The sequence below is a fragment of the Chrysemys picta genome, unplaced genomic scaffold (assembly GCF_011386835.1).
Source record: "Chrysemys picta bellii isolate R12L10 unplaced genomic scaffold, ASM1138683v2 scaf1671, whole genome shotgun sequence".
Lineage (NCBI taxonomy): Eukaryota > Metazoa > Chordata > Testudines > Emydidae > Chrysemys > Chrysemys picta.
This window is the reverse complement of record NW_027054377.1, coordinates 1-13,000: the sequence shown is the minus strand read 5'-3', so window position 1 is coordinate 13,000 and position 13,000 is coordinate 1. Positions and strand designations below refer to the sequence as shown.

General features: G+C 56.0%; 1 protein-coding gene across 1 annotated transcript; it reads left to right on the top strand.

The window, feature by feature from the left end:
* The first annotated feature begins 2,349 nt into the window (after window positions 1–2,349).
* Window positions 2,350–10,653, top strand: LOC135980049 (kinesin-like protein KIF21B). Its single transcript, XM_065580135.1, has 5 exons — window positions 2,350–2,856; window positions 5,128–5,317; window positions 5,482–5,545; window positions 6,754–6,975; window positions 7,435–10,653. Exons 1-5 carry the CDS (start codon window positions 2,665–2,667, stop codon window positions 7,547–7,549), a joined length of 783 nt encoding a protein of 260 aa, XP_065436207.1. The 5' UTR covers window positions 2,350–2,664; the 3' UTR covers window positions 7,550–10,653.
* The last annotated feature ends 2,347 nt before the right edge of the window (window positions 10,654–13,000 follow it).

Genomic DNA, 13,000 nt, shown 5'->3' with positions numbered 1-13,000 from the left:
ACCCGGGTGTTTTGTTAGGTGTCTGTGGGCTGCTGGGAGGCAACCCATTGGTTTTGTATTAGGTCCCCTGGCTGCATCTGGAACAGCCGCTTCCCCTGCACACCAGTGTGGTGCCGGGTCCCCCGTCCGTGTCTGGGATGGCCGCTTCCCCTGGTGTGGTGCTGGGTCCCCCATCTGTGTCTGGGACGGCCGTGTCCCCTGCACACCGGTGTGGTGCTGTGTCCCCCGTCTGTGTCTGGGATGGCCCCTTCCCCTACACAGGGGCACGGCCGATACCCACAGCAGGTCGTGGTGCTGCAGGCCTGGCCCATCTCTGCATTGGCCTCTCTCTCTCTCTAGCACGTAGTCCAGTGCGTGTTCGTGGCCATCAAGACCATTGGCAACATTGTGATTGTCACCACCCTGCTGCAGTTCATGTTGGCCTGCATCGGGGTGCAGCTCTTCAAGGTGAGAGCCCCTCCCGGCCAGAACCCAGCGCTGGTATCCCCCAACCCTCCCTGTCCTGGGGAGAGCTGGGGTGGAGCTGAGCTCAGGGAAGCTCCAGGAAGTGGCTCCTCTTCGTTTCTTTTAAGAGAGGGGATTCTCCCATGTCAGAAATTCATCCCCTTGGGGGTACCAGCACGCTGCAGGCAGAACAGGGCAGTGTATGCATAATCTGTGCCCACGCAAGGCAGCCCCATGGCCCAGTGGGAGTCAGCCAATTTGGGGGTCTCTTGCCAGCTTTGGTGCTGACCAGCCAGGTAGCCTTGGGCCAGTCCCTTCCCCACCTGTGACTCGGTTTCCCCCGCCCGCTCCAGCTCCCCACCGTGTTGCAGGATCACAGGTGTTTCCTCCTGACCACCCGTGGCACTGCAGGCAGGTCTGCGCTTGCGCTGTTGTGCGAATGGATGAGGTTGACGTGACTCTTTGGCTAGAAGTGCTACGGGTTGCTGCAGCAGTGGTCTGGCCTTTGGGCCTTGCAGGGCTCCTAGGGGTTGTCAGTGCTGCTGACTGCGCAGGGAGAGTTGAGGGCTGGCACATCTGGCTGGGCTCTAAGCACCTCTAAGGAAAGGCCCAGCTGGGGTAGGGCCCAGACGCTCACGGCTGGCACTAACCAGCCCCTTTCAGGCTGGAATGGGCCGTGGAGACGCTGCCCCCTGGGTCGGGGCCAAGCCGTGGGGTCATGTCAGGATGTACTGCAGTTGCCAGCAGCTGCCCTTGTCCTTGCTCCCCAGGTCTATCAGTCAGGCCCCCTGCGGTTCACAGTACAATCCCTGATTCTTCTGCTCTCTGCTTAAACCTAGGGGAAGTTTAGCAGCTGTACGGATCCGGCCAAGATGACAGAAGAGGAATGCAGGTAGGCGCCCCCTGTCATCACTGCATGTACCTGGCAGCCAGAGCGCAGGGACCGGGGGGGTGTCATTGCCTGAGGGGGGACTGGTGGGGAAGGCGAGGAACCAGTCCTGGTTTGTTGTCTCTTGTGCTCACAGCCTGTTCCCGGGACCCTGCTGAGCAGAGGAGCCCAGGCGTGGGTCTCTATGCAGAGCAAAGCCTGCAGCACAGGGCAGTTTGCTCTAGGGGGCAGGGAGCCGAGGGGAGTGTTGAATGGCCAGGACCAAGGAGGAGTTGGACTCGTAAGCCAGAGGAAGGCCAGGCCAATGGTTAAGGCACTAGCAGGGTTGCCAGGTGTCCGGGTTTTGACCGGAACACCTGGTCGAAAAGGGACCCTGGTGGCTCTGGTCAGCACCACTGACCAGGCCATTAAAAGTCCGGTCAGCGGCACAGCAGGGATAAGTCAGCCGCGGCTTCTGGAAGCAGGAACATGTCCCCCCTTTGGCTCCTATGTGTAGGGGCAGCCAGGGGGCTCCGTACGCTGTTCCCGCCCCAAGTGCCAGCTCTGCAGCTCCCATTGGCCAGAAACTACAGCCAATGGGAGCTGCAGGGGGGGTGCCTGCGGACAGGGCAGCACGCAGAGCCACCTGGCCGCACCTCCACGTAGGAGCCAGAGGGAGGACAAGCCACTGCTTCCGGGAGCTGCTTGAGGTAACCGCCGCCCAGAACCTGGACCCCTGACCCCCTCCCACGCCCCAACCCCCTGCCCCAGCCCTGATCGCCCTCACGCCTTTGGCTCGGAGCACCCTCCTGCACCCCAAACCCCTCATCCCCAGCCCCACCCCAGAGTCTGCACCTCCACCCCAAAACCCCCTGCCCCAGCCCGGAACCCCCTCGTGCACCCTGAACCCCTCATTTCTGGCCCCACTCCAGAACACACACCCCAGCCCAGAGCCCGTACCCCCTCCCAGCCCCCTGCCTCAGCCCGGAACCCCCTCCCATACTCCGAACCCTTCAGCTCCATCCCCCAGCCCGGAGCCCCTCCTACACCTCAAACCCCTCATTTTTGGCCCCACCCCAGAACCCGCATCCCCAGCCGGAGCCCTCACCCCCTCACGCACCCCAACCCCCTGCCCCAGCCTGGTGGAAATAAGGGAGTGAGTGAGAGTGGGGAGAGCGAGTGACAGAGGGAGTGAGCAGGGAGCGGGGCCTGGGAGGCAGGGCAGGGCTGTTCAGTTTTGTGTGAGTAGAAAGTTGGCAACCCTAAGCCTGGGACTGTCTTGTGTTTTATAGAACGACCTGGGAAAGCTCTTTCAGGCCTTCTTCACTCATCATCAAAAGCAGGAGCAGAAGATGGCAGCCCCCAGGCACACCGAGGACATGGGCCCCATCTACAACTACCGGGTGGAGATCGCCATCTTCTTCATCATCTACATCATCCTCATCGCCTTCTTCATGATGAACCTCTTCGTCGGCTTTGTCATCGCCACCTTCCAGGAGCAGGGCGAGAGCGAATACAAGAACTGCGAGCTGGACAAGAACCAGGTACTCCCCGTGGAATCCCCCCCATGGAACCTCCCCCACCCTGCAGAGACCTCCCTCCGACCCCCCAGTCTCCTCCCACCCCAGCCCCCATGACCTGGGTAACTCCCGGTTCCAGGGATGCCCAGGCTCTGGGTGCGAGGAGCCAGTTGTACCAGAGCTAGGTGCCAGGGTCTGGACGCGGCTAAGCGTGCGGAATGAGTGCCAGCTGGACGAGAGCCGGGGTGCCCTAGCTGGGTGTGAACTAGGCAAGACCAAGGTGCAGGGGACCCCAGGCAGGAGAGGCCAGGAGCCCAGGCACGAGGGTGTGTCCAAGCTGCAGAGTTGAAAGATGAGACCCCTGTTCTTCTGTGCCTCTCTCTGTCTGCTCTCTGACACATCCAGGCTTGGCCACCACACTGGGAGCCCAGGATGGTTCCCATAAGCCAGGCTGCACAGACCACTAACTTAGGGTTACCATATTTCCACAATCAAAAAAGAGGACACTGGGGGGAGGGGGAAGTCCCGCTCTAGCCCCGCCCTGCCCCCATCCACTCCAACCCACTTCCCACCCCCTGACTACTCCCCTCAGTACCCCCAACCCCCCCCCCCCGCTCCTTGTCCCCTGACTGCCTCCTCCTGAGAACTCCCAACCCTAACTGCCCCCATAGGACCCTACCTGTCTCCTGACTGCCCCAACCCTTATCCACATCCCCACCCCAGACAGACCCCCGGGACTCCCATGCCCTATCCAACTGCTCCCCGCCCCCTGACAGGACCCCCAGAACTCCCGACCCATCCAACCCCCTCTGCTCCCTGCCTGCCTCGACCCCTCTCCACACCCCTGCCCCCCTGACAGCCCCCCCCAGAGCCCCTGACCCATCCAACCCCCGCCCCGCTCCCTGTCCCCTGACTGCCCCCCTTCTCCAACTCCCCGGCCCCCTTACCGTGCCGCTCGGCTTAGAGCAGATGTCTGGCTCCGCCCCGCCCAAGTGGCGTGCTGAGACTGTGGAGGAGGGGGGAAGCGGGGGAGGGGCTCTGGCCACCGCTCTGGGCTCCACCGCAGAGATGGCTGTGTTTCAGTGGTGCTGTAGTTTGTGGGTAGGATGCAAGGGACTATGGCGAGGTAGGCTGTTAAAGGGCTGTATGTCATGTCTGAACAGGGAGAAGGCTTCAGGGTATGTTTCGGAGCTGGGAAGGCACCTCCTGCTTTATATCCCTGTCCTGTGTGGCATATCCGACATCCTGCTTCATGCTGAGCTTGGCTGGACTGGTTTCCCATGAGCACCAGCCCTTAGGCAGCCAGAGGTTGCTATTGAGCTGAGTCATGTACCTCCCCAGCCCGAGAGGAAGGATGGCCCAGTGGTCATGGCACTGGCCTGGGACTTGGGAGCGCTGTGGTCAAGTCCTTGCTCTGCCACAGACTCCCCGTGTGACCTTGGGCAACTCCCTTAGCCTCAGGGCCTCAATCCCCAGCTGCCCAGCCGGGGTCAGAGCACTGCCCTGCCCCCTGGGGGTGCATGAGGGTAAATGCATTAAACTGGGAGGTGCTCAGCTCCTGCCATCATGGGGCTCAGATCAGTACCTTACCTGAGTAAAAGGCACCAACAGCATGTCAGCTGCTCCCTGTTTCTGCTGTCCCCCGAGCATGGCCTTCCCACGGGCACGCTTGCCATTTTTTGAGTCTCCGCCTTTTCCCTGCTCCTCTTGCTGTGACCCATCTTTAAGGTGACCATATTTCCCAAAGGGAAAACAGAACACCCCGTGGGGCTGGCCTGAGCCCCTCCTCCTCCTCCTCCCCCCCCCCCACGGGGCTGCCTCGAACCACTCGCCTGAGTCCCTCCCCCCATGTGGGGCTGGCCTGAGCCGCTCACGCGAGCCCCCCTCCCTGTGCAGAGGGTAGGCAGGGCTGGGGCGAGCAGCAAAGCACATACGGGATAGGCCGACTATTTCCCAAAGGCTGGGGCCAGCGTCGCTGCTCACCCGAGCCCTGCCTGCCCCCCGCTGGATCCCGGCCTCCCCCCCACGTTCCTCTGCACCCCACTTTCTTGACAAAACTGGGTGTTTGTCCCGTTTGCCCTTGGAGACAAATGCCCACTTTTGCCAAAAAAAAGTCGGGACGCCCGGGACATGGCTTAAAAAAGGGACTTGTCCCAGCCGAAACGGGACGTAGGGTTACCCTACCCATCTTCCTCAGTATGGCGCCATTGAGCACGTGGCCGGGTGAGTTTGGCCAGGGCTGACCGACGCTGTGGCTTTGCCCTCTCTGCATCTCCCTTTCTCCTCTCCCCGCAGGGCAAGCGTGTGATCGGGGAGGACGGCGCCGAGGGCTACAGTGACTTGTTCCAGGAGAACGCCATGCTCCAGAAGGAGAACGCCACCTTGCGCATGAGGGTGAAGGCCATGCAGGAGGCCATTGATGCCATCAACAGCGAGGTCACCCACCTGATGAGCCAGGAGGCCAATTTGATACTGGCCAAGGCAGGTGAGGATGGGCACCTCCGGAGAACGTGTATGCGAGGTGGGGCATGCGGATCGGTCCCACGAAAATTACAGTCACCCCAGAGCTCAGGTCCAAGGGCAGCTGAGTGGCAGCCCAGCTCCTAGGTGTTTCTGATCTAGTCCGTGATCCTAATTCTGTCCCTCCAGGTGACGGCAACGAGGCCATCGGCGCCCTGATCCAGAACTACATCCGGGAGATCGAGGAGCTCAGGTAGGCGTGGGTCACGTTCTCTCCTTCCGCCCGTCTGGGGGGGCCACGTATCGCGTGCAGCTTGAGAGGACCTGCAAAGAGGCAGTGCGGGCTAGCGGGGGGGCTGCTGACCTGGGGCTCTGGAGGCCCAGATTCCCTCTCTGGCTCTGCCGCTCCCGGCTGGGTGACTGGTGCCGCGGGCACTGGGTTCAAATAGTAGGCTGGCATCGCAGCTCTGCCAATGACCTTGGGCAAGTCACTTCCCCTCTCTCTTGCCTTTGGTCTGATGCGACCATTTAGATTGTCGGTGCTTTGGGGTAGCGCCCGTCTCACGAGTGTGTGCAGCACCTGGCACAACAGGGCCTCGATCCCGTCTCTCTCGGTGCTGCTGAAATATAAATAAAAGCCCCACATTCGAGATGGAAATGTCTCCATCCTGTAGGGCGTCCTGTCCGGCCCTTGTGCTCCCAAGCTTTCTCTGGAGCCTTGGCTGATCCAGACTTAAATGCCTCCCGGGGGTACATTGAAATGCAGTCTGATAGCTAGTGCTGCTCATATGTGGATTTCGTGCTGGAGAAACTGACAACCCTGGAGACAGGAATCCCCTCGCTCGTTCTGGGCCAGATTCTCAGCTGGTGTAAAATCAGCGTTGTCCCACTGGGGTCCCTGGAGCAATGCCGATTTACGCCCCTCCCGCTGAGGATCCAGACCCCGTCCGTAATGCTAGAAAACAGAGGTGCCCCACCGTGTCTAGCGCAGCCGCTGCTGAAGATTAACCCTTAGGCTGCCATGTCAGCGTATCACCGTGGCTGTTGAGAACTGGCTGTCGGCCATAGGGTTGCTTCTCTCCCGTTAGCGTTCAGACCTGGTGGGAAGCCCTGGGGCCTTTGTGACGTGGCCTGGGCTGCATTGCCATCTAAGTGAAGGCACTAAATCCATGAAGTGGCATCTGCTGTGACTCTTTGCTCCCACGAGAGGCATGCAGATGGTTAGTGGTGGCCATGCCAGCTTTCCTTCCCTGCGATGTCCTTCTGCAGCACCCCTCCCCGGGAGCAGAGCCCTGAGCCCCTTTGTCCGAGCTGAGCGAGGGCAGTTTAGGTTCCAGACACACACTCTCCTGGTCACCCCTCCTTAGAGGTTGGGGGGAGGGGGTGTCTTTTCCCCTGGGGTGTTTGGACATCTGCCCAGGGCAGCAGATCTCCGTAACCAAAAGCCCCTCCGATCCCCAGGACAAAGCTCTTGGAGAGCGAAGCCATGAACGAGTCGCTCCGCCGGAGTCTGTCGCAGGTCTCCTCCAGGCCCCTGTACTCCCTGGGCTCGTCTCCAGGCCTAGGCCTGGGGGCGCTCAGCAGCCCCGTGGTCTCCATGGAGGCAGAGGCCACCGAAGTCCTCCGGCGGGCCAAGCAGGACCTGGAGCGGCTGAAGAAGGAGACCAAGCAGCGGAGGAAGAGGTGATGGCCAACTCCTTGCTGGGAACAGAGCGGGGGGGTCTGTTCTGGGTGCTCCCACCCCTGGCTCTTCATTATTATGGCAGGACCATAGTTATTAGGATGCCCACTTCTCCCTTGGCTTCCAGCCCTGGCACCCTCCAGCCCCCATCAGCCCTGCTGGTCCAGACATTGTCCTGCCCCATCCCTGGGAAGCCAAAGCCATACAGCAGAGAATCAGGACTCCTGGGTTCTTTTCTCAGCTCTGCCTCTGACGTGCCATATGACCTTGGGTGAGTCCCTTCCCCTCCTTGTGCCTCAGTCTCCCCATCTGGTAACACTGCCTGGCCCGTCTCTCTGGAGGGCAGTGAAGCTGGGTTCCTGAAGGGCTCTGAGATGGAGGGTGTTGGGGATGTATGGTCTAAGGGGACCGTGTGCCAGGGCTTCCCTGTCACCGCGGTTCATCCCGTCTCTTCCTGGCAGCCTGGAGAAGGAGGCCTTTAAGAAGAGGCCAAAGCTGCAGCAGGAGAACGGGGAGGAGACGGACGAGAACGAGGCGGTGAGGGAGGCTTCCCCCGTGGAGTGGGGGTTGGTGTAGATCAATCTCTGATAATTTTCATATGACTTTACATTGTGCCTCTTCATATAACCTTTTGGTGGGTCTACCCATGTGTGACCTCTGTTTTCATGGGACTTTGTATCAAAACCTCATTTAGAAACTTTGCATTGCCCTTGGTATAATATTATAGCCCCTCAGGATAGAATAAGATAGAAGAAAAAATTCTTTTTGCTAGCAGTAGAACAAGAGCTCTCCCCCCCCCAAATCAATTGCCCTGTTGAATGAATGAGGTGTGGATGAGCAAGGCATGGAAGGCAGCACCTCCAGACAGCCTCAACTGTTGGAGAGGGGCTGGGAGCCAGACCCAAGAATAATAAAACGTGTCAAGTGGGCTCATTAAAGACAAGCAGACATACTGACGGCCTCGGGGGTTAGAAGCAAGCACCTTCTTTTGGAAACACCCTCTTTGCAGCATTGGGACAACACTCAAAAGAAAGCAGCACAAAGGACCAATGGACACAGACACAGAGTTTGAATCTGGTATAGATTTGCATAAGAGGAAAGCTGCTATAAAAGTGAGGTGTCTTGCAGAGGACCCCGGGTCTTGTCTTGTCAACATGGGAGCATAGATCCGGATCGGCAGAAGCCCGGCTCCACCCCCTCCCCCATCTAACTCACCTGGCCAGTGAAGTTAAGGGGAGCAACTAATTGGTAACAACAAGACGGAGTGTGTTTGTGTAAGTGTAATATATTATATGCATATAATACAGTGTTAATGAATACATGTATTACTAATAAATGTGGCGTTCTGCCTTATTCCCCCTGAAAAGATCCTGTGCAGTACTTTAAGTACAACATTTTGGTGGAGAATGCGGACAGCATAGAATCCACAGTTATTATAAAACTGGTGTGCACACCGCCAGCTTTAGCAAGCCTGGCACTATAGGAAAAAGAGTGTAAACTTTCAGTTAATTAACCAAACTCTGAAGGATATAGGAGTTTAGGTTTAAATTGTGTTCATGACTGAGCTAAAGAGGAGAATTTAGTGTTTCTCACTCTAATCCGGGGAAGGATTAACCAAACTCTGAAGGATATAGGAGTTTAGGTTTAAATTGTATTATAGAGGTACATACACCCTCAGCCGTAGCAAGACTGAGCTAAAGAGGAGAACTTAGTGTTTCTCACTCTGATCCGGGGAAGGATCTAATCCGGGGAAGGATTTGTATAATTGGTGTATGAACCCTCGGTGGTAGCAAACCGAGTAATACAGAGGGAAGCTTAGCGTCTCTCCCTCTGGCCCAGAGTGGGTTAAAAACATAAGATGCAGATCTTGTTCTGTTAAGCCAAACTCTGAAGAATATAGGAGTTTGGGCAGTGTAGTGTGGTTTATGTTTGTTTGTTTGTTTGTTTTGTAAGTAATATTGTGGTAATTTCACAATTTTGAAGAAAATGTTTAAGAAATGGAACCAGGAAGGGTGGGGGCTAGTTGAAAAGCCCACCCTCCTTGCTAAATTGGTAGTGAAACAAGGCTTGTGCCCATGGAAAGAAACTGTTTATTGAAAAAAGCAGGATCGGGCCCAGGCAAGCAATAGATAAAGAAACTGAAAAACAGGTTGGGTACAGAGAGTTAAAACAGCACTCTCAAATCTTACAGCAGCAGTAACATCAGGAGAAGAAACATTTGAGACCCCAGAAGGGGGCAGACCTTTGGGACCCCTCTGGAGATTGGGAAGGGGGATATTTGGGATATTTGGGTAAATTCCTCCTCCCACGGCCAAAATGCCATTAAAACAGTTAACAACAGTGCCTGCTTCTGCCTCAGATCTCCAGGCCATGGCAAAATGGCTGGAGATTTTAAAACAGAATTTTTTTTCTAGATGGAGTGTTAACGCCTTTTTACTGAGAGAAAGGGAGGATTTACACTCACAAGAAATGCACCACTTAATTAGCATTTGTGCAGCCCCAAGTACCAAACACACTGTGGCAGAGACTAAGCAGGTTCTGCCAGGGTGAAGCACTGTGCTAATTTGTTTCCAAGCTTCTATCTTTCAGGATCTGAACCAGAACATCAGGAGAGCTGATACCAGCTGAAGAGTTATAAAATACCATGGTTATAGTGTCATGACAAAGTCTGTGTTCAGTGTTCTGTGTTGCATGTTCTGTGTCTGTCTCTAGTGGTGTCCTGTGTTAGCATTGGGTCCAGAGAGAGAGGGGATACTACACTAGACAGGGTAAATGTCTTTTCCTCTCTCTACTTCCCCCATCTCCATCCAACTTATCAATCACCACTTGTGTCCAAAAAAACTTTGGTCCCCAGTGCATCAGGTTTATTTTTTGTTAGGTTCTCTAATAGTCATTTTGTTGTTAATTTTTGTTCTTAATACATTTGTATTGTTAGTTACATTTGCTTGTATTGTTAATTCCACACTTTCCTCTATGCACTCTGGTTCTATTTCCCCAAGCCCTGAAGGGTAGTTCTTGGGCCCCCATAACCTGTAAGACCTTGGCCCATAATTATATGGCCCCATCTTTCAGGTCCCCAGAAACCTCTGAAAACAACTGTTAAAAATAGAAAATTCTACAACATTTTAGCAACTAAATGTTAGTTTAAGTCCAAATCAGCTTAACCTTGCATAACAACTGTGGTACTCCTACAAAATCTTATTTGTTGTGTGTGCTTAAAAAGGTCCTGACCTCAGTGACTTTTATTGTTTGATGGCTATTGCAGCATCAAACTTGGGCCTCATTTTGTTTGTCAACATACCCAATTATTGTAATGGTAATGGTTTTGTTGTATTTCCAATTATTATAATTATAATTGTTTGCATTTGTGTTTATGTTATATCTGGTGTTTAGTCAACTGTAATGGTTTTAGTTATATTCACCTGGTTATAATTGTTTGGTTTGTTTGCAACAAATACAAAAAAATTATATGGTGACCACTCAAGAATTGTTCTTGAGAGGTCAAAAGGGGGACAATGTAGATCAATCTCTGATAATTTTCATATGACTTTACATTGTGCCTCTTCATATAACCTTGTGGTGGGTCTACCCATGTGTGACCTCTGTTTTCATGGGACTTTGTATCAAAACCTCATTTAGAAACTTTGCATTGCCCTTGGTATAATATTATAGCCCCTCAGGATAGAATAATATAGAAGAAAAAATTCTTTTTGCTAGCAGTAGAACAAGAGCTCTTCCCCCCCCCCCCCCCCCGCCAAATCAATTGCCCTGTTGAATGAATGAGGTGTGGATGAGCAAGGCATGGAAGGCAGCACCTCCAGACAGCCTCAACTGTTGGAGAGGGGCTGGGAGCCAGACCCAAGAATAATAAAACGTGTCAAGTGGGCTCATTAAAGACAAGCAGACATACTGACGGCCTCGGGGGTTAGAAGCAAGCACCTTCTTTTGGAAACACCCTCTTTGCAGCATTGGGACAACACTCAAAAGAAAGCAGCACAAAGGACCAATGGACACAGACACAGAGTTTGAATCTGGTATAGATTTGCATAAAAGGAAAGCTGCTATAAAAGTGAGGTGTCTTGCAGAGGACCCCGGGTCTCGTCTTGTCAACATGGGAGCATCGATCCGGATCGGCAGAAGCCCGGCTCCACCCCCTCCCCCATCTAACTCACCTGGCCAGTGAAGTTAAGGGGAGCAACTAATTGGTAACAACAAGACGGAGTGTGTTTGTGTAAGTGTAATATATTATATGCATATAATACAGTGTTAATGAATACATGTATTACTAATAAATGTGGCGTTCTGCCTTATTCCCCCTGAAAAGATCCTGTGCAGTACTTTAAGTACAACATTGGGAGCCCGATTGCTAGCCAGAATGCCAGCGGCCTTCTCTGTGCCTCGCCGGCACTTGGGGCAGCTGTGTCCTGCCGCACCCTGGGAGGTGGGGCAAAGCCCAACCTGTCTGTGGGAGTCGCAGAGGATCCGGGGGGCAGGGTCAGGGTCCATGACCACCCCCACATAGGGCAGCCAGTCTGCTGCTGTTTGGCCCCGCCTAGGTGTGGAGAGTGGGGGCAGGGCATGGCCGAGGATGGCGGGTAAGACAGTCCCCTCTGCCCCCTGGCAGTGCCCTGTGCCATCTGACACCCTGGCAACAGGTGGGGCAGGGCAACTAGCCACAGGCCTTTCCATGCAGCTGGGCTTTGTCCCGTGAACCGTGTCCCCTCTGCCCCAGCCGTCCCGGAGGTTCTCATCAGGTCCTTCATTTTCAGCTGCCATCTCAGCGGGGAGGCTGGGGGGAGCTCCCCAGACATGGCCCACTCCCTTTGCACACAGGGATCAGCCCTGCCCCTGGCCCCGGGTCAAACGTCCTCTCTCCGGCACTGGTTTCCGAGGCAATCGCTTTAATTCACCCACATCTGGGGGTGGCGGATGGGGAGAGGCCTGAGCCCCTGCGACGATAAGAGAGGGGCCGAAGGCTCCTGATCTCTGCCCTAACCCTGCGCTTGTTTCCCAGGAGGAGGAGGAGCGGGAGGAGAGTGGCTGTGAGGATGAGGACGAGGATTCGGGCAGCGAGGAGAGCCTGGTGGACTCGGACTCCGATGCGGAGGAGAAGGGTAACTCGGAGGGCACGGCACCCAGTTCTGCGCTTAGGCTGGGGCCGGGGATATCTGCAGTGACTCAGGGCTGTGCCCCTTTTGGGGAGGCTGTAGGCGGCTGCAGTGGGCCTGTAGGGTGAGCTGGGCAGGTCTTGGCTGGAGGTGCACGAGGTGCCAGTCAGGGTGCTAAGGTGGTCTGGCTCAGCTGGTGCTCAGTGGCACAGGCCTGGCTGCCAAGCTCTGTCCCTTCCTCCTCAGCCCCCCGCATTCGCCTTCGGGTACCCAGGCAAGGCTAAGACCGCAGGAGCGAGATGCCATCCCCTCTGAGTCCTGCCTCATCTGCCTCCTTTCCTCTGCAATGCCAGAGTCCATAGGGGACCCGTGAGCCAGGCACTGCCCCTCGCCTCTCCGGGCCGGTGCAGGGCTGCCTGGCTCTCTCCTCCTGACCTCCCCGGGGCTGCCTGGCTGACTGACTCTCCCCCCACCTCTAGTGGTGAATTTCCAGGCTGATCTGGCCGACCTGACCTGCGAGATCGAGATCGAGCAGAAGCTGATTGAGGAGCTGGAGAACAGCCAGCGGCGCCTGCAGACCCTCAAGCACCAGTCCGAGGAGAAGCCAATCCTGCTGCAGAACAAGATCCGCGACACCCAGCTGGAGAGGGACCGGGTGCTGCAGAACCTCAGTACGGGCAGTGCCCCCTCCACCCCCCGGCTCATCCCACCGCACGGGTCCTCTGAGCCAGCGCTGGCAGGAGAAACCCTGGGGTTCTCCCGGCGCCCAATGAGGCCCAAACTGGGCCCTGTCCCTGTGTAAGGGGACTGTTGCCCCCTTACTAACACTCAGTGGGGGTGTTTTGGTTGGCTGCTCCCAGCACTAAAAGGGGAGGGGTCGATGGCAAATCAGGAGCCTGAGACTGACAATCCCCAGGGA

What these genes read in the sequence shown, in the direction of transcription:
- LOC135980049 (XM_065580135.1), top strand. Translation starts at nt 2,665, where the DNA reads ATGGCAGCCCCCAGGCACACCGAGGACATGGGCCCCATCTACAACTAC. An exon ending in GCGAGCTGGACAAGAACCAG is followed by an intron (nt 2,857 to 5,127) that starts GTACTCCCCGTG and finishes CTCTCCCCGCAG; the next exon opens with GGCAAGCGTGTGATCGGGGA. An exon ending in CGGGAGATCGAGGAGCTCAG is followed by an intron (nt 5,546 to 6,753) that starts GTAGGCGTGGGT and finishes TCCGATCCCCAG; the next exon opens with GACAAAGCTCTTGGAGAGCG.